The sequence below is a fragment of the Castor canadensis genome, chromosome 1, assembly GCF_047511655.1.
Source record: "Castor canadensis chromosome 1, mCasCan1.hap1v2, whole genome shotgun sequence".
Classification (NCBI taxonomy): Eukaryota; Metazoa; Chordata; class Mammalia; order Rodentia; family Castoridae; genus Castor; species Castor canadensis.
The window spans coordinates 132413283-132434253 of NC_133386.1; the positions used below are offsets into that span (position 1 = coordinate 132413283).

Sequence of the window (20971 nt, forward strand, 5' to 3'; positions counted from 1 at the left end):
AGAAGTGATAAGAGATTTTGGATATCTTTGATCAAAACAGTCAAAAGTACTTGCTGAAAGACTGGGTGTAAAATATAAGAGGAGAAGACAATCCAGGATGGTTCCAAGGGTTTTGGCCAAGGTTCCAAGGGTTTTGGCCAAGGAAATGGAGTTGCCATTTTCTGACAGAAGAAAGAACATGGAGTGGAGGGGAGAGAAGGGAGATCACAGTTAGAACATCAGAAACTCACTTTTGAAAATAATGAGTTTAGTTACCTACTAGACTCCAAAGATAAATGTACAGGAGGCATCTGGACATAGGAGCAGGAGTTCAGAGGAAAGGCCAAAAGATATTTAAGTATGAGACTTGGAGAAGATTACCAAACTGGTATTCCAGGAGATGACAGCCACTTAACACTTCATAGGTAAGAAAGTAACTTTGAAGAACTAACTTGATTTTATAAAACTCCAAGTTTAAAGGGAACCAGGACTAGAACCTATTTCCACATCCATTGACACAGGCTTTGTTCCCTGGGATATAACAACTGGTATTTGACGTAAACTACCTTAAACGTAGACAATCTCTAAGTGCGCTAAAAAGATGTCAAAAGTCACAGTTTCACACATGTCTTCTGGAGATCTATTATGAATTCAGCTGAAAGAAAAGAATAACTTAGAAACCAGCATTTCAGATAGTCTTCCAGTAAACAACTTTCTTATAAAACAAAGAAATGAACTGATGGTACAGGGGCTTTAGTGAGAAGAGGCATCTAATGATCATGAAATATTCATGTTTGTCACGACAGGACCAACAAGATAAGGTGACATTAACTAGGACTATTAAGAGAAAGGTACCCCGGCTCCTATGGTAAAATTTTATTCATGAAAAGATTTCATTCAACCATACCATTCTGGAGCAGAAGGAGGTCTCAGAAATCACCATTCTTCTTATTTTAATGATAAATTAACTAAAACTCGCAAGCAGGACTAAAGCCCTACCAAAGAGGCTTCTAAAGGGGTGACAGACTAACACCACCAGACCCTGGGCTCCCTGTGGTCTGTCACTTATTTCCTAATCGTGCTAATGATCATTTCATTGAGATAATGTCAAGAATCAGCCTATAATAACCTCAAAACTCAAGGTATAATCTGAGCTAGAAGAGGCAAAAGACAAAAACAAGAAAGTTATTTTGCTTTCATCTTTACATCATGATCATCAACCAGTGCCATGACTACTCTCCTTTAAAACTATTATGACTAACATTACAATTCTAACAATAACTACTGCCATTTCCAAATTCCTAAAATGTGCTGTTAGTTGCTACTATCATATGTAACACTGGAGCAAGGACACTGAGGTTTTATTAAGATAATCAAGAACTGATTATCAGAAACCCATCCAAAAGTAAAATACTCAGTAATGTTACACATTCCTATTGACATAACCAATTAGTGAGCAGCAGACTAAATGCATTATAGTCTACAAAAATGCTTATACCCTTTGACGAAATAACAGCTAAACCATTACATTTCCTTCTGGGCACATAAGAAGATTACATTTCCCAGTTTTCTTTACATGTAAAAAGGACAATGCAACTGATTTATGGCCAATAGATGTCACGGAATGGATGTTATCGATGTGGACCATTTCCACTTAAAAATTTCCCACGAGTAACACTCCTCTCTCTTGCCATGCCAGAGGTCAAGTACTAAGGACAGCAGCATCCCCAAACAGAGGAATCTGGACACCTGAGTCACTACTCAGAAGACAGCTGCCAAGGCTGTACCTGATAAAGAACACCTGCGCTAGACTTAATATAAGAAGTCTATTATGATATATTATGATAAGCCAAGAGGTTTGTGGTATTCATTACAGTGGTTAGCATTAATTATTCACATTAATATAATTGTTTTTAAAATACGCAATGGTTAGAATGAAAATTAATAGTGAAATAAAAGTACATGACAACTGGTAGAATGTAGGATCCCTTTCTGTCCTTAAAAATTATTTTAATGCTATTTACTATGAGGGGGTTTTTATACACTTACTTCTTGATTGCTTTTTTAAAAATTTTTTGCAGTGCTGATGATGGAACTTAGGGCTTTGCACATCCTAGGTAAGTGCTCTGCTACTGAGCTACAGGCCCAGCTCTTGATCAACATTTTTAATGATCATATACTGATATTTAAAATAAGAAAAATAAGTTATTAAACAGTCACTTCTCTAGAGCTGGGGATGTAGCTCAGTGGTAGAACATTTTTGCTTAACATATACAAAGCCCTGGGTTTCATCCCCAACACTGGGGAAAAAAATCAATAACCACTAATTTAATAATGGTGATTTAAAAATTCTTAGAACTAAAAAGATAAAATGTCACCTGAGTTTTTCATCTTTGCCACAGGACAAGATTCAACTAAGTCCTTGGGCTGGGGAGTTAGTTCAGTGGTAGAGCAATTGCCTAGCATGCATGAGGCCCTGGATTCCATCCCCAACACCACAATCCTCAGTACCTCTCATTAAAATGATGTTACTTTTGGTTAGAGTAAGTAGATGTTTAAACACATCTCACCAAGCATTATTACATTATCTCTGTTGGTCCTCATAAAAACCTATCTTGCCTACTTGGTAAGACATCATTTTCTCCACTTTACAAACAGAAAAAGTTCAAAAACCCGCGAGCTTCACCAGAAGGCATGAAGCTAGTAAGCAGTTACAGAAGAACTAGCTTCAGTGTGGTTTGCAGTCCTAATCTGACATTTCCATCTTTTACCAGATTTCCTCTCTTCTACCACCCCACCTCAATCAACCGATTTTATAACAGCATCATCTATTCAATGTGTTCTAAAGATGATTGTGATTTTGAATCAAATAACTGGTCTATTCTTAGAATTGAAGAATCCATAGTACAATATATGAAATTGAATTAGATGAAATCATTAGATGAAGCCATTCTTCTGAAAATGACCCCATATATGCAAGGAATCACAGGTGTGACAAAATATAAACTAGGTCCTTATTTTATTATATTAAAGAAAAAAATTACATTTAAAAAAAATGTACTAAATACTAGGCTCATTGTTTGTTTATTTATTTATTTGCAATGCTGGGGATCAAACCTAGGACCTCATGCACACAAGGCAAGCACTGAATTACATCCCCAACCCCTGCGTAATTATTTTAAATACTGGTATATCAACAGTTAACACATAAAGGAATGACAAATTTATCAATATAGGGTTATAAAATTACCTGAAGTAGCTATCCACTAGCCACGCTTCTGGGGTTTGAGCTTAGGGCCTGGTGCTTTCTAGCAAGCACTCCTCCACTTCAGTCACAATTCCACTCCTTTTTGCTTTAGTGATTTTTCAGGTAGGGTCTTGACATGCCTTTTGCCCAGAACCACCCTTGAACAGTTAGTTATCCTCCTACCTATGCCTCTTCTACAGCTGGGATTATAGGATATACCACTAGCTTGTTTTTTGAGATAGGAGCTAACTAACTTTTGCCGGAGCTGCTACTGCAGCTGGACCTGGATCCTATCTCCACCTGCTGGACCTGGATCCTATCTCCACCTCCAGCATAACTGGGATTAAAGGCACAAGCCACCATGCCCAGCCATCATACTTCTCTAATATACATAACTGCCCAAAATATTTTCAGGGAGCATGACAATTTAACTTTCCAATAAGTAATGATAGTGGAAGGCACTGAGAATGTTTTACAAAAGGCTTGGTGGCTCACATCCATAATTTCAGCTACTCAGAGGCAGAGACTGGGAAGCTCATGGTTTAAAGCCAGCCCAGGCAAAAAGTTACCAAGACCTTTATCCCAACAAAATAGCTGGGCTTGGTGATACATGCCTATAATCCCCATGTATAATCCCATTATACATGCCTATAATGCCTCCCAATTATGTGGGAGGCATAGGTAGGAGGATTGCAGTGTAGGCAAGTCTAGGCAAAAAGAAAAAAAGGGAGACACTATCTTAAAAATAAATAAAAGAACTAGGGGTGTGGCTCAAGTGGTAGAGCACCTGCCTAGCAAGGGAGAGGGACTGAGATCAATACCACAAGAAATAATAATAGTAATAAAGAGAGTAACCATGAGATTACCGTCTGCAAGGCCATAGGTCCCCTTACCTTTGCGTATCTTTTCAGCAGTACACAAGTGAAGTGTGAAGTAGGTGTCAAGGAGCTGGTGGCCGTTTCTGTTAACAATGTTGCGTGCAGCGATGTTCCGAAGATGCCGAAGACGCCGCTAAGAAACAACAAAAAGAGATGGCACTCAGCGTCTTACCCCGTGGCGCGCTCTGAGTGCTTCAGTTCAACAGGGAAACACAACAGGCCGTCCCCAGCACCACTTGTTCAGCCAGCAACCATAACCCAGTACTTATCTACGCCTCAGCACCCCTGTGTTGAATAGGAGCTACACCTGCCCCGTCTCACTTACAGAGTAGCTTCAAGTAGGAAATAGCAGCCGATGAAAGATTTCTGAAACACCGTAACATTACTTAAGTACTGCACACTTACAGAAGGGTGTTCATAGTCCCAGAACTAAGTAGACGCTTGCATTTTTCACACAAGTACTCAGGTAGACATGCAAAATCCACTTCAAACACACAGAAAGTCAGCAGTTACTACAATCATAAGCCCCTGTGCCAGTTCAGTCTAGATGCCACATCACTTGTATAGCCAGGAGAAGAGCCCAAAGCCAAAAAACACTAGTAATTCTAGTCACTCCATTCAGCCAACAGCCTAACTGTAATGAGTTTAAATTAAATTCTCACTTTTCTAGCCGTCATCCCATCTCTATTTCCTGTTCTAGTCTCCTTCCTAACCAGGATGTTGAATTATTTGGAGTCACACATGTTGGCAATGGAAAAGCTCCGCAAGCAGCAGTGGAAATCAATGAAAACACAAGATCAGCTGAAGAGAAAACACACCTCACCCTCACCCTGTGTCAGATAACTATCTTCAGAGACTTAAAAGTAGAAAAGACAGTGCTCAGTTTTAACATAAGCATCAATTTCCTTCAGGCTGCAAGCCAGTCCATCTCCAATTGCGCAGTCAGTCAGTCAGAAGGGTACACTCTTTGCTCCATGCACGTCCCAACCCATTCCTTTCTCCCAATCCAGCAGTTAAGATCATTTGAGAGAGACTACTGCCTAATAAACTTCCTTAATCCTCTAAGTATGAAAAGCTCCAAATGCATTTATAAGTTCCCTAGGGTTTACTGTGAAAGGCTAATTTTTCTACAATCTGCCCAAGGTTTCCATTTCACACCCTGGATTACAACAAACATTTTCTGCTTCTATCCACTTTTCATTGGCCCCTTTAGTGAAATTTTTCATTTGTTTATTTATTAATGTTTTGAGACAGGGCCTGGAACTGGAGATCTTCCTGCCTCATCCCCCCAAGTGCTGAACTACACCCAGCTCCTTTCAATCAAAATGTCAAGTTAAACCTTGTATTGTAGTTAGTTGTTTAGTTACCTTCCCAATTAATCCAGCAGGAAAAGACTTAATGACAGAGACCATTTAATAAATGCACTTTTAGCATTTATTAAATGCTTACCATGTGCCATGACCTGGGCTAAACACTTCATACACATGATCACGTAATCCTCATGTGGTTCCTTAGTCCTCATAACAGCCCTAAGAGGTTCGGTACTATTTATTGTAATTATTCATTTCTTTATTCCAACAAATAACCAAATATAAACAAAGAAACAGACAGTAAATACCAAATGAGGGGTGTCTCAACAAGGAGGAAAGGATACAGGAAGCTAAGGGATTACACCTCTACTTTATTTGTGAGTACATAGCTCTCGCTGCATAATACATACACCTTGTTAGCAGTCGTGGTGGTGGAGTCTGTGACCAGAAGACTTCCAAATTCTCCATGTCCCTGGCAGGACATGTGAGTGCAAATGAGGTTTACTAAAATTTAGGGACGGGAAATACAAAAGCGGAGCATGGTGGGCGAAGATGAAGTCTGGAGGCCAAGAGAGTATGCTTCTGTTCTCCAGGTGCTTTTAAAACTTATGCTAACCTATAGGAAGGAAGGAACCAGGTGATTCCCATCCAATTACCAATGAGTGAGGAGGGTAACGGGTGGTTTCCAGGCCAGATGAGGGCAGTCCCTGAGCCAGAGCGTGGTCAAACTGAAATGCATTATTAAGCTTCTGTGAGTCACGACCTTTCCCTAAGATTAGCCTGACATATTCAGCTTGGTTTTTAACATCCTTTACTGCTACAGAGAACATAATAATGACCTATCCTTCAATCGAAGAGAAGACTTTAATGACAAATGCAATCATAATGGACTTAGTGCTTTTCAACACAGAATGCCTGGCTTGGACGAAGACTGACTCTGTAATGGATGTGTGGATACTGCTAAACAGATCTTTGTATTATGTAGGAAGTTGGTGCAACCACCTCCCAGGTGGTTTGACTTATTTCTAAAACATGAGGGTAAGTATTCTCACTATATCATGATTAATTAAAATATAAGATGCTGCTGGATGCTGTGTTGTGTGCCTGTAATCCCATGTACTCGGGAGGCTAAGGCAGGAGGACTGCATACTCAAGGCCAGTTGGGCACACAGTGAGACTCTGGCTCAAAAATATAAATGCACATATAAAATAAATACAAGATGCTTCCAGCAGCTAAGATGGACAAAGGAAATAAACTCCTTATAGGTAAATCACTGATAAAATCTTGGTAAAATGCGGTAAAATGTACACAAGCCCTCTTGCTTCTTTGACATTATTCCAATTTTATCATAAAACTGCTTTTAAAAAATGATAATTGTAAAAAAAGATAACCAATACACAATTACTTCATCTAATTGCAATTAATGGTTAAAAATAATTGACTTGTTAAGACAAAAAAATTCAGTAGTTTATTGGTCCTCCCAGAAGCTTTCAAAATTGACTTCCTTTGCCAGGCACTGGTGGCTCATGCCTGTAATCCTAGCTACTCAGAAGGCAGAGATCTGGAGAATCGTGGTTCCAAGTCACCTGGGGCAAATAGTTCACAATACCCTATCTTGAAAATACTCAACACAAAAAAGTACTGGTGGAGTGGCTCAAGTGGTAAAGCACCTGCCTAATAAACAGGAGGCTCTGAGTTCAGACCCCAGTACACCTCCACCGCCAAAAGAACTAACTTCCCTTAAAAGTGAGTAAATGTTTAGCAAAGTTAGTTACAAAGAAGACAAAAGCATTAGAATCAAGGAAAGATAAAAGTTGGTTTCCTAATCAATGAGAAAAAGCAAAACCAGGTGAGAGGAAAAAAGTAAAGGAAACAAAGAGACAGTACCAGGTGAGGAAGACACAGTAGTCTGCCTAAGAGCAGCAACTTCAGAGGCACAATTCAAAGTAGTTCACTAACCAACACTGCCAATGCTAAGATTCATTTGCTTATTTCTTTGCTCTTAGTTAAATAATTTCTACATCTAAACACACCAGTTTATATACATATGCATATTGGATCAAGACCCAAATAATATTTAAATTAAAAAAATTAAATACTTAGGTAATCTAACAAGTGTACACAAGGTCTACATGAAGAAAACTGCAGACCTCTGATGAGAGCAAATCTCAAAAAACAGCTATGCAAAAAGAGAAAAAAAAAAAAACTAGAAGAGCTGATACAATATACAGAAAGAAGGTTAGAGAACTGCCACTACTACAAAGTCACAGTAATAAAGCCAACAAGGTACTGATGACAGAAGAGACAACTAGATCAGTGGAACAGAATAGTGAGCCTAGAAACAGGCCCAAATATAGTCATAAATACAGCCAACTGGCTTTTTTTTTTTTGTTTGGTTGGCTTTTTTGAGACAGGGCCTAAGTAGCACAAGCCAGCCTCAAAATTGAGATCCTCCTGTCTCAGACACCCAAACCAGAGATGTGAGCCACCATGCCAAGCTTATAGTCAACCATTTTTTGAAAAAGGCCCAAAGATAATTCAGTGAAGAAAGTCTTTTCAATACTTGGTGCTGGAACTGGACATCCGTATGCAAAAAAAATGAATCTAGACATAGATCTTACACCTTTCACACACAAAAAAAACCCTCAAAATAGCTTATAGACCTCAATGTAAAGTACAACACTAAAATTCCTAAAAGATAACATAAGAGAAAATCTAAGCCTTGCGTTTCACAATAACTTTTTAGATACAGCACCAAAAGCACTGGTCCATTAAAAAAGAAATTGGTAAACTAGGGCACCGGTGGCTCACACCTGTAATCCTAGCTCCTCAGGAGGCAGAAATCAGGAAGATCGTGTTTCAAGGCCAGCCAGGGCAAATAGTTCACAATACTCTATCTTGAAAATACTCAAAACAAAACAAAAAAGGGCTTGTGGAGTGGCTCAAGGTGTAGGCCCTAAGATCAAGCCCCAGCACCACAAAAAACTTGGTTTGGCCTTGCAATGGTCCTTAGTGATCTGAAACCCTTAATAAAAATCTGATGGGGTTAAAACACAGAGCACTTCAACTTTAAGAAATGACCTCAGAAGTGCAATGGGGTCAAGTCTCAGCAGTGCCACTGAACTAACACAAATCCCCAGGATGCACATACCTGGACTGCTGTAGAGTATGAGGTCTAGTGGGGCTTTGTGGGCTAGCAGCAGCAGCTAACATACACATTTTTTTTTTTTTTTTTTGTGGCACTGGGGTTTGAACTCAGGGCTTCATGATTGCTAGGCAAGCCCTCTACCATTTGAGCCATGCTGCAGCCCTTGTTGCATTAGTTATTTTTTTTGAGATAGGGTCTTGCTTTTTTTGTTTACCATGCTGGCCTGGAATGTGATCCTATTTTACACTTCCTACCATTGCTGGGATGACATATGCATGCCACTACACCCAGCTTTTGAGATGAGGTCTCAAGAACTTTTTGCTTGGGCTGGACTTGAACCAAAATACTCCCAATCTGGGTGTCCCACATAGCTAGGATTACAGGCTTGAGTCACTGCACCCTGGCTAAAACACACCTCTTTTGATTTTCCCGAAATAGAAGTAAGGTCATCTCTTCAAATGATTCAGTTATAGACAATTAAAACCAAACCATCTTATGTTCTTCTGTATCTCAAAAAAGTAAAAATACTCTGAATAATTAAAATTTACACAGACTCTGGAATTACTCTTTAAGATAATGTTCCATGCGATTTTTGTTACCAGCCATCTCCTTAAACTTCCTCAAATGCTCTGCTCTGTGCTCTCACAGTTATAAAGTATTCTATGTGCCAACTACCTGAAATGAAAGCACTGGACAAAAGGGCAATATAACCCTAAACTCCATCCCTTTGTACAAATCTTTAAAATGTAAATTCTAACACAAAACTTAAGTGGCATGCACAGTAAATTCAAAACACATGCTTTAAGAAAAAAATTAAAATTTCTCATTAGTATGATGGTAAACCAGTGCTTCTAAAGAATCTAAAATAGCTGTTTATCTTGTTCAACTACTAATTTTCTTAGAAAGCTGCTTTACAAGTTAACAACAGTCTACAGTTTGGTTTTTGTTTGCTTGTGTTGGCCTGCCCAACATCTACTTGGGTCTTCAGATTTTCCTTTGTAGAACTCTATCTCCCATTATCAGTCCTGCAGTTACCTCAACCTCCAGCATGTGAATCACCCATGTGATTCAGGTCAGTCAATAAGCACACTTCATTTGGTTGTAAGGTGTTGGCAATAATGGCGCTGATAGGTTTCGGTTCTTACTGCACCCTTAAGGTTCTGTTTTCCAGGGTCACAGTCCAGCCTCAAGTCTAGCTTGAATCCTCCTTCTGCCCCAACCTCCAATCAGCATGAACCATAAGATCCTAACCAATCAGATCATGCTGAGCCTCACTGGGGGGTATTTAAGCTCCTGCCCCTCTCTCCCTCTTTCTCTTGGCTCTCTCCCTCTCCCACCCAGCAATAAAGAATCTCTTGGCCAGATCACTCCTCTCCACGTGGTCACTTTTGGGGCCTATATTTCCAAGATTTTAGTGCTATGACTCGGATGGAGGCTCCCCACTAATCCTGGTGGGACCCCCATTCCAACTCATCCCACAACCACCCTGAGGACATGACTGGCCAGGATTCATCCTCCCGATCGCCCTCGCTCGCATCCAAAACCGGACATTCTTTGGTGAGCCCACCTACCCTTCTTGGGCTCCCTTTGCGGTCTCTCCCTTCGGTGTCTCTGGGTTTTAGAACACTTCCCCTGCTTTGGGCTATCTCTGGGTGGCTCAGATGGTAGAGGGATCCCCTTCTCTGCAGGGTTTGGATTTTACAGGGTCTGGTATCCTACAAAACCTAGGCCTAGGTAATCCAAGCCGCCGGCCTCTGGCCTGCAAACCACCTGAACTCAGTAACGACTGATTCTCATACGCTTTGCATTTTCTCGGATATTTGTGCTGCGCAGGGACACTCCACAGTACATAATATCCTCCTCTCCCATTCCAGGACCAGGTCCTTCAAAATGGGTGCCTCTACATCTTCTCTGCCATCTGACTCCCCATTGAGATGCCTCCTCAATAATCTGGACACCTTGGGTTTGACCCCAAACATAAAACCAAAAAACTTGATCTGCTTTTGCACCCAAATTTGGCCCACTTATCCTTTAGACAACCAAAGTCACTGGCCCCTTTTCAGGTCCTTAGATCCCAACCTCCTACGGGACCTATATAATTACTGTGAGCAATCAGGACGATGGGGAGAGATTCCATATGTTCAGGCCTTTTCCTACCTCCGTCTCAATCTGGCTCTCTGTACCACCTGCAAACCTAAACATGTACTTCTTGCTCTAAAGCCCTCAGCCCCGACCTCCGCTCTCCCTTCGGACTTCAACCCGGCCGATGAGCCCCCTCCATACCGCCAACAGGCTCCACCCGACCCTCCTCTTTCGCATCCTGCTACCCCGCCATCTTTCAGCCCTTCATCCCCTGCTCCTTCATCCCCTTCTGCGCCACCATCCTCCCCTCCCACTTCGCCTTCAGCTCCATCTCCTCCCTCCTCCCCCACTTTCAGTCCTCCCATTACTAGGTCACGCACACTTGCTGCCCAGCCTCCCCCTCCTTCCCTCTTAGCACCCCTCCAGGAGGTAGCCGAATCCAAAGGCATTATCAGGGTTCACATCCCCTTCTCCATGCTCGATCTCTCCCAAATTGAAGGCTGCCTGGGCTCCTATACAACTAACCCCTCAGCCGACGTCAAACAATTCCAATATTTACACCAGTCTCACAGCCTGACCTACCATGATATCTGTATCATTCTCTCTTACACCCTCTTGCCCGAGGAACATAGAAGGGTTTGGGAACAGGCTCGCACCTGACTACTGATGAGGTCCACCAGACTACTCCCGCTCACTCTACAGGTGCCCTTGCAGTGCCTGACCATGATCCCAATTGGGACTACAACACCCAGGCTGGTCTCACCCTCTGGAACCAATTTGCCACCTGTCTCCTGGCAGGATTAAAACGGACCTCACAAAAGGCCATTAATTTTGAAAAACTCCAGGAAATCATCCAGGATAAAACAGAAAACCCCTCTACCTTCCTAGATAGATTAACCAGGGCTCTCCAACAATACACCAACATTGACCCAGAATCCACAGACGGTAGGCAGCTCCTTATGACTTATTTTTTCTCCCAAAGTTACCCCGACATTGGGGCTAAACTAAACAAATTCAATAGAGGCCCCCTCATTCCTCAGACTGAGGTGCTGGCCACCGCCTTCAAGGTGTTCCACTCCCAGGATGAAAAGGCTAAACGCCAAAAATACCAAATGCTGGCTCAGGCCATGCGGGGGCCAGGAGAAGGCCCCACACAGGGTTCTCAATGCCCGTTGGCAGGATATCCTCTGGGCTCCTGTTACTGCTGCGGAGGGGAAGGGCATTGGGCCAAAGCCTGTCCCAACCCAAGCCGCCACGATGGCCATGTCCTAGATGCCATGCCCCTGGACTTTGGGCAGTTGATTGCCCCGGCTCCCAGCGGGGGGTCAGGTCAGCCTCGCATTCCAGTCCAGACCTCATAGGACTGGCAACGGACGACTGAAGGGGCCTTGGGACTCCCCTCCTGGCGACTACCATCTCATTTCTGGAGCCCAAGGTAAGCCTTTTAGTTGATGGGTGCCCCATATGCCTCCTCCTGGACACTGGTGCCACTTTCTCGGTGCTGACAGAGTTCTGGGGGGCCACCTGCCCATCACAAACCCCTACTGTCCGGATAGGGGGACAAACCATCTTTCCCAAAAACACCCCCATACTTTCATGCTCCTTTTTGGGTCACCCTTTCACTCACCAATTTCTGGTTATGCCCCAATGTCCCACCCCTTTGCTAGGAAGGAATATTTTAACCAAATTCCAGGCCTCCATCTCATTTAACCTCTGACCCATTCCCTTCATCGCCCTTATGGCTATGGATGGTCCCTCTGATTTTACCAGCCAAACCCTCCCTTCAGGGGTGGATCCTAGAGTATGGGACATGGACACTCCTTCCCTGGCAACTTGTCCTCCCATCAAGATCCTCTTACAGGACCCTCATCACTTTCCATGCCAGCCTCAGTACCCCCTCCCTGCTTCCAGTTTGTTGGGGCTACAATCAATTATTACTGATTTACTCCACAAGGGCCTTCTCAGGCCTACTCATTCCCCATACAACTCCCCCATCCTAGCTGTGAAAAAGTCAAATGGCACCTACTGCCTTGTTCAGGATCTTAGACTCATTAATAATGCTGTTAAACCCATACACCCCCTCGTCCCTAACCCTTACACCATTCTCTCTTCTATTCCTGCCTCCTCCACTCACTTCTCTGTCCTCAATCTCAAGGATGCTTTCTTTACCATCCCCCTCTCCCCCAACTCACAGGACATTTTTGCTTTTACCTGGACAGACCCACACACACACCACTCCCAACAGCTCACCTGGATGGTCCTCCCTCAGGGGTTCAGGGATAGCCCCCATCTGTTTGGCCAGGCACTTGCCAACGATCTCAGGAAACTCCATCTCTCTGGGTCCACCCTCCTCCAATACATAGATGATTTACTCTTGTGTAGCCCCTCTCTAAACATCTCTCAAACTAACACTACTTCACTCTTAAACTTCCTGGCAGACAAGGGATACTGGGCTTCTCTCCACAAGGCCCAAAACTCTCTCAACTGATGGTCACATACTTGGGAGTTCTGCTGTCCCATGACTCCAAAGCAATCACTCTGGACAGGAAACAGCTCATTCGAGAAATGCCGGCTCCCAAGACAAAGGAGGAAATTCTTTCCTTCCTGGGGCTGGCCCACTACTTCCGTGCTTGGATCCCCAACTATTCTCTCTTGGCAGCCCCCCCTATATAATGCCACCAAGGGAGACTCCTCTGAACCTTTACTTACCCCTATTGACACCCCTTTTCGGCGCCTTCAACAGGCGCTTCTCCAGGCCCCGGCCCTCCACCTGCTGGATACCCAAAAACCATTCACCCTTTATGTCCATGAAAATAAAGGCTTAGCCTTGGGAGTTCTGGGTCAGGACAAGGGTCCAACATTTGCCCCAGTAGCGTATCTATCAAAAAAATTTGACCCCACAGTCCGGGGATGGGCCCCCTGTCTACAGGCCTTGTCCGCAGCCTATGTTCTAGTTCAGGAAGCAAAAAAACTTACTTTCGGGGGGTCAATCACAATCATCTCCCCCCACCACCTGGCGGAACGTCTCACCTATAAGGGCCAAAGGACACTTCCCCCTTGCCGGATCTTGTCACTTCTTGTTTCCTTCCTCCACAACTCTTCCATTACCCTCTGTGCTTTCTCCTCCTTAAACCCCGCCACCCTCCTGCCCACCTCTACCACCATGCCTACCCACTACTGCGTCGAGACCCTGGAGGCCCTTCTCCCCTGCCCTTCACCCATCCAGGAGGGGCCCCTGCAGGGCTTCACCTACACCTGGTTCACTGATGGCAGCTCATATGTAGAGCAGGTTATGCTATAGTGTCCTTAACCCAGACCATCAAGGCGCAGTCTCTCCCTCCCAATACCACCAATCAACAGGCTGAACTGTTTGCAGTTACAAGGGCTCTCGAGCTGGCAGCTGACCATTCCCTTACTCTATACACTGATTCTAAATACGTCTTCCATATCCTCCCCTCCCACTCAGTTATCTGGCAAGAAAAGGGGTTACTTACCATGAGAGGAACCTCTGTCACCAGCTCTACTTTCATTACCAACCTACTCCGGGCCTCTCTCCTTCCCTCTAAAATTGGGATAGCCCACTGCCGGTCCCACCAAACAGATTCATCACCCATAACTATGGGCAACTCTAAGGCAGATCAGGCTGCCTGACAGGCAGCAAGGGAGAATTACTACACTCTGGCTCTTGCAAAGCCTCAGGACCAGACTCCTGAACCGGCCCATGAGACACTCCCTAGACATATTCTCCTTTCATATTTACACTCCATCTTCCACACTAGCACTCAAAATCTCAAACTTTTCTTAAATTCATTCTTCCCCCTTCCCCAGAGGACTCCCAATATCTACACCATCTCACCTCCACATGTCCCACTTGTCAAAGGACTAACCCACATACCCCTTTAAGGCCTGGCCCATTCCCTACTCACCAGGCCAGGGGACACCTCCCAGGGGCAGACTGTCAGCTAGATTTTACTAACATGCCCAGGGTAAAAAAACACAATTACCTTTTGGTTCTGGTGAACACTTTCTCAGGGTGGGTAGAGGCCTTTCCAACCCCTAATAAGAGGGCTTCAACTGTGGCATCTATTATTGTAACCCACATCATTCCTAGGTTTGGGATGCCTACCTCCTTCCAATCAGATAATGGCCCAGAGTTCACCTCCAGGTAACACAAACACTTATCAAGGCCCTTAATATCCCATGGCATTTCCATATCCCTTACCATCCCCCCTCATCGGGAAAGGTGGAACGATCCAATCATACACTAAAGGAGATTCTCACCAAACTCACCCTGGAACTACACCTAGATTGGGTTCAACTCCTTCCAATAGCCCTCTTCTGCCTATGGGTGCTCCCACAGAAACCCACGCAAATATCCCCTTTTGAGTTAATGTTCGGTTGCCCGGCTCTACCTCCGGGAATCACCTCTGCCACGGGCCCCCTCCCGGAACACCTTGCTTTCCCCCTTCTCTCCTTCCTTCAAACCCAACTGTGGCGACACCATGACACCTTATCTCCGGACCCTTCATGCATTCATCTCTCTTTCCCTTTAAACCCAGGGGACTAGGTCTACTTCTCTCCCCCTTTCCCCAAGAGGAAACCCCTTACCCCAAAGTGGAAAGGGCCCCTAAAAATCATCCTCTGCACTCCAACCACAGCCCGATTAGAAGAAACTCCAGGAAAACTAACATCTTGGATTCATATTTCCAGGCTGAAGCTAGCCCGGCCCTCTGGAGACAACCGGCAGAACGATCCCAGCGACTCTTCGCTTTCACCCCCTGCTTTCGTTTGCACCCCTTCCCCTGGGACCCCCTTGAAACTTAACATCTCTCAGGTTCCTGTTCCCCCGGCCCCCAAGGATGTGCCTTAACTCTCTGTGCCTTAACTCTCTCTTTTTATTCTCTGTTCTCACCCTCCTCTCCATGAATGGGCAGTCTAATGACAGAGGGTACTTTTGGAGGTTTAAGATACAGGAGACCTACACTGTCTCAGAAACCTCTGTTACCAGTTGGTGGGCACTGGAAACTGCTCTCCTAAGGGATGCCAGACCTCTATCTTAATCCCCTTCACGCCCAGGCATGGTGGCCCCATTGGATACCACTGCCCTTTCTTCACCCAAACTAAGGAGTACTGCAAGAAGGAGGCCAAATGGACCCAGGAATATGGGGGATGCCCCTATTGGTCCTGTCAGTCCTACTGGGTATTAGGATCAAAGGGCCCAAACAACGAATTTCACCTTTATAGGGGACAGAATGAGACCATCGTGGTCCACATCCCCAACCCATGAGACAACAGATGGGTCCAGGGTGAAATGATAGCCCTCTATGCTGGGGACACTGCCTCCAAGCCCTCGGTTCATATTATGATATCCAGGGAACTAACCCTCCCGGTTCCTACTCAAAAGGAGGTGGCTACTAAGGTTTTACAGTCCGAACAGACCTTACAAAGGTCCCTTCACCAGCCCTCCACCCGGCCCCAACCTGGCTCCAATTGTTCCAGGCCTCACTACGACTCCTAAACCTGACAGTGGCCATTAATGTCACTGACTGCTTTCTGTGTGCCTCTCTCCAGCGCCCTTTACTGGCCGCAGTTCCCATTAACATCTCTTCTCCTGTCACAGCTTCCCCTACCTTGCGAAACTCCTCATGCGCCCCTCCCTTGCCATCAGTGGCTCTATGGGCACCTGACTCTACACAAGGTCCTCCTCCTACGCACACCTGTTATACCCCGCTCTTGGTGTCTCGGTCCAACCTTTCCATGTAATGGTGTAATCTCACCATTACAGAACAAGTGGCAGCCCCCTCGGGGCTATATTTCTGGTGCCACAATACCCTACACTCCTGCATAGCTCAGGTTACTCCCGGGCCCTGCATACTGGTGATCATAGTTCCCCAACTCACTCTTTACGGGGAAGCTGAATTCTCCCTCCTATTTGGCGCTCGGCCAAAGCGTGCCACATTCTTGCCCATCATGGTGGGTATAAGTTTGGCAACCTCTGTTGCTGCCACAGGCCTCGCGGGGGGCCATAGTGTTATTTCAGCAAGGGACTTCGAGGAGCGCTTACAGATCACCCTCGAATCCACCTCGGCCTCACTGGCCTCCCTTCAACGCCAGCTCACTTCTCTAGCTCAGGTGGCCCTCCAAAACCGTAGGGCCCTAGACCTCTTGACAGCTGAAAAAGGGGGTGCCTGTTTCTTCCTCCGGGAATAATGTTGCTACTATGTCAATGAATCTGAGATTGTCGAACAGAACGTAAAAAAATTAACAGACTTGGCCGAGGACCTCCTGAAGAGACCCACTAAAGACACCTTTACCGACTTGCTGAGCTCTCTTCTTGTCACCTGGCTCCTGCCTTTGGGCCCTTTGCTCATGCTCGTTACTCTCTGCACCCTCCTACCCTGTTTACTCCAGTTTCTCAGATCTCAGGTGAACAGAATCTCTAACCAAACTTTCAACCAGCTTCTCCCTCAGGGATATCACCCCCTAATAGCCCAGCCTAGGGATGCCTGCGATGGACCCTACCAGGACGATGGGGTATGAGCCTCATCAATCCCTCACAGAGCACCTACTTCAGTTCCTCAATTCCCTATGTGAAGACAGCTGGCTGATACCCGCCATTCACGGCTCAGAGGATTGGCTCGAGGCCATTTACGACCTATGGCTACAAGGGACCTTCATCAACTTCAGGGAGGAGGAAATTTTCACCTTTGGAGCCTGGGTGTATGCCATTATGAGACTCACTACCCCAACGCCATTTGCCAACTGACCCTCCCTTCCCCTACGCCGCCCCTTGCCAGCTCGAAGAAGCCAGAGCGAACACAACGCCCCCCTTCCTTAACAAACAAAAAAGGGAGGAATGTTGGCAATAATGGCGCCAAAAGGTTTTGGTTCTTACTGCACCCTTAAGCTTCTGTTTTCCAGGGTCATGGTCCAGCCTCAAGTCTAGCTTGAATCCTCCTTCTGCCCCAACCTCCAATCAGCATGAACTATATGATCCTAACCAATCAGATCATGCTGAGTCCCACTGAGGGGTATTTAAGCCCCTGCCCCTCTCTCCCTCTTTCTCTTGGCTCTCTCCCTCTCCCACCGGCAATAAAGAATCTCTTGGCCAGATCACTCCTCTCCACGTGGTAGTTTTTGGGGCCTATATTTCCAACATAAGGTATGATCCAACAAGGGCCAATGAAAGGCCCAGAGGTTGGGTAGGGGGTATGACTCAAGTGGTAGGGTACCTGCCAAGGAAGCACGAGGGCCTTAATTCAAACCCCCAATACTGCCAAAAAATTAATAAAAAAGAAGGGGAAGAAGAAAAGAAAGGCACAGAGACTATATTAACCTGTTAGGAGTGCCCCCCACCCATTCCACTGGCCATGAACCTGGAAGACACAGGACTAGAGATACTGGCAGCCATCTGTCCAATGCAAGGAAACATAAGGATGAACCCAACAAGGAAGACAGCAGAATCAAGACATGTGGGATTCAGGTCCTACTGATACAATTTAAATCTCTGGGTCAAATCATACCTAACATGAAAACTATAATGAGAAAAATGGGTCCATCCCTATAGAATCACCAAAGATTACAACTGAGAAGAGAATTTAACTCTAACTTTTTATTAAGAATTTATCCAAGGCTGAGAATGTAGCTTAGTGGTAGAACACGTGCCTAGAGTTCTAAAGAACAGAAGAAAAGAAATGTATCCCATAGCAGGTTAGCAGCTAAAGAGTAACATTCCAACTTAGTGGCAAGGCACAAAGAAATGGTTTGGCTTTTTTATTAGGCTTGGTTTGATTTTCCAACACGGTCTCACTATGTTGCCCAGACTGGTCTTGAACTCCTGGACTCAAGGGATCCATCCTCCTGCCTCAGTTTCTTGAGTGCTGAGATGACAGGAACAAGCCACCAAGCCTGGTTCAAAGAAATGTTTTATTTTGTTCAATATCCTCATATTTTAGAAGATGGTCTTGTCTGTTGGGGCAATACATTTCTGGGATACCATTCTGAACCTCTGGATGGGGGAAATAGTCAAATAACACCCTAGAGCAAAGAAACCCAAAGCAATTTTCCATGGTGAAATATGCCACTGGGATGCTCTATTCCTACCATGATTTACCTTTCATTGAGGTATCTAAAGTTTTCTGGCTTCTTGGGTTTAATAGTGCCTGAAGAGAGCTAAGGTGTCCTTGATCCTGTTCCTTATCACTACTAGAGAGTGACTCATGGAGGCTGATAGCCAAATAAGGAAGAAATAGTTTCTATTCAACCTTTCTCCCTATGCCTTTGCTTTAAAAACAAAAGTACTTTGGGTCTTCAATATAATTATTCACAAACCCCCACCCCATCACCAAACTAAACCAACCCACTGAAGTGGCCCCTAAAAATGTTCATGTGTTGAAGGCTTGGTCCCCAGCCAGTAGTGGTATTTCGGGAAGTTCTGAAAACTTTAGGAGGTGGGCCTAACTGGGGATGGGTCCTTGAGGGTATCCTGTCCCTGGCCCCTCCCTATCTCTCTCTCTCTCTCTCTCTGTGATGTTCTCCCTCACCAAGGGCCCAGAATCAATGAAGCCAAGGACTATGAACTGGAACCCTGAAACTGTGAGTCAAAATAAATCTTTCCTCCTTTTAAGAAGTTCTGAAGGATATTTTTTCACACTGATGAAAAGTCTGGCTAACAAAGAAAATTGGTACCAAAAAAGTGGGGCCATTGCTGTAACTAAACTTGACTGTGTGGTTCTTAAGCCTTTGGAACTGGTTTGTGAGATGAATTTGGGAAAGTCTGGAGAAGCAGACTAGAGAAAGCATAGGCTGCTATAAGCAGAGCTTTGTGGGTGAATCTGGAGGGAGCTCAGAAACCCAGAATACCCACGTGAATGCAGAGAGTAAAGACTGGGCTCATAAGGCTTCAGATGAGAACAATGTTACATTCTGGCAAAGAACTTGTTTATGTTTTGTCCATGCTCTAAGACAGTATGGGAAGTTGAATTTAAAGGTGACAAACTAGCTCTGCTGAGTATATTACACACCTCTAATCCCAGCTACTTGGGAGGCAGAGACAGGAGGATCATGGTTCAAGGCTAGCCCAACCCAGGCAAAACAAGCTGGGTGTGGTGGCACAAGGTTGTGGTCACTGGTCCCACCTACCTGGGAGACAGAGGTAGTTGGATCACAGAGATCCAACTGAGGACAACACAAGCAAAGTATAAGACCTACCTGAAAAAGAAAAGAAACAGACCTAAAACAAAAGAACTGGGGGTATGGCTCAAAAGCATTTGAGAGTCCAAAGCAGTCCAGCATTCAGGCTGTGGTATAGTTACTGCAGCATCTTTTAGCCAGATTTATAGTGAACATTAGGAGCAAAAAAATAAACAAAGAGGCTGGAATTGTAGCTCAGTGGTTGCATAAAGCCCTGGGTTCAATCAATCCCCAGTACCACAAAAAAAAAATCTAAAAGCAAGCAGAAGGATTTGAAATTTTTGCAGTTTGCGCAAAAAAAGGAACACTTTTTTTTAAAATATTTATTGTTTTATTATTCATATGTGCATACAATGCTTCAGTCATTAAAGTTGGGACCAAGAAAGGTATAGTTGTTAAAAGAGATTAGGGCCATTAAAAAGAAGCCAGGTATTTTGCATTGGGACAACAGGGAAGATGCCCTGAGGGCATCTCAGCAATTGAAACCACCCATCACAGTCTTAAGAATGTAAAATGCTAAACACGTTTGAAAGACTTTCCCTTGAGAAGAGAGAATCACTGGGGTGCCCTAATCACACAGAGCTGTCCAGACAAGTGTTTCCTTGTATTCAGCACCCCAGACATTTAAAGGCAAATGCAGTCATGGTCCATTAGAGTCTAGCTACTGTTCAAGCTGGTGACAGACCTTGGTGTCTTTCATGTGATGCTGGTTTTGCAGGCATGCAGAATACAAGAGCTGCAGGTCATGGAGGCTTCTATCCAGATTTCAAAAGAAAACCTAGGGGAAATCAGGCAATGTGAGGCAGGGTCCAGAGCCCTCAGACCCTGAGAGGGTGATGGTTGAAGCTATAAGGCTTAAGCCAAAAATACCAAAAAGGTGAAGATGCCAGAAATGTAGACCATCTGCCCAGGAAAGTCACAAGCAGCAAGAAAAGCCAGCCCAAGAGAGAGGCCGTGCTGTGCTACTATATCTTGGAAGTACATAACTTGTTTTTATTTCATAGGAATTCACAGCTAAATTTGATTTGAGTCTCAAAGGAGACTTTGAACTTGAACTTTAAAATCTTTCTGGAATTGTTAAGATTATGGGGACTCTTAGAGATGCAGTGAATGCACTTTGCATTATGAGATTGA

The 20971-nt window shown here is 44.5% G+C and overlaps 1 protein-coding gene across 2 annotated transcripts in view; it reads right to left on the minus strand.

Moving 5' to 3' along the window:
* Positions 1 to 20971, minus strand: part of Uvrag (UV radiation resistance associated) — a 322555-nt gene that overhangs the window by 283652 nt on the left and 17932 nt on the right. For both annotated transcript variants that reach the window (XM_074082663.1, XM_074082669.1), the window contains exon 2: positions 4120 to 4237. In XM_074082663.1, the coding sequence (XP_073938764.1) occupies positions 4120 to 4237 (118 nt within the window). The remainder of the gene's footprint in view (positions 1 to 4119; positions 4238 to 20971) is intronic.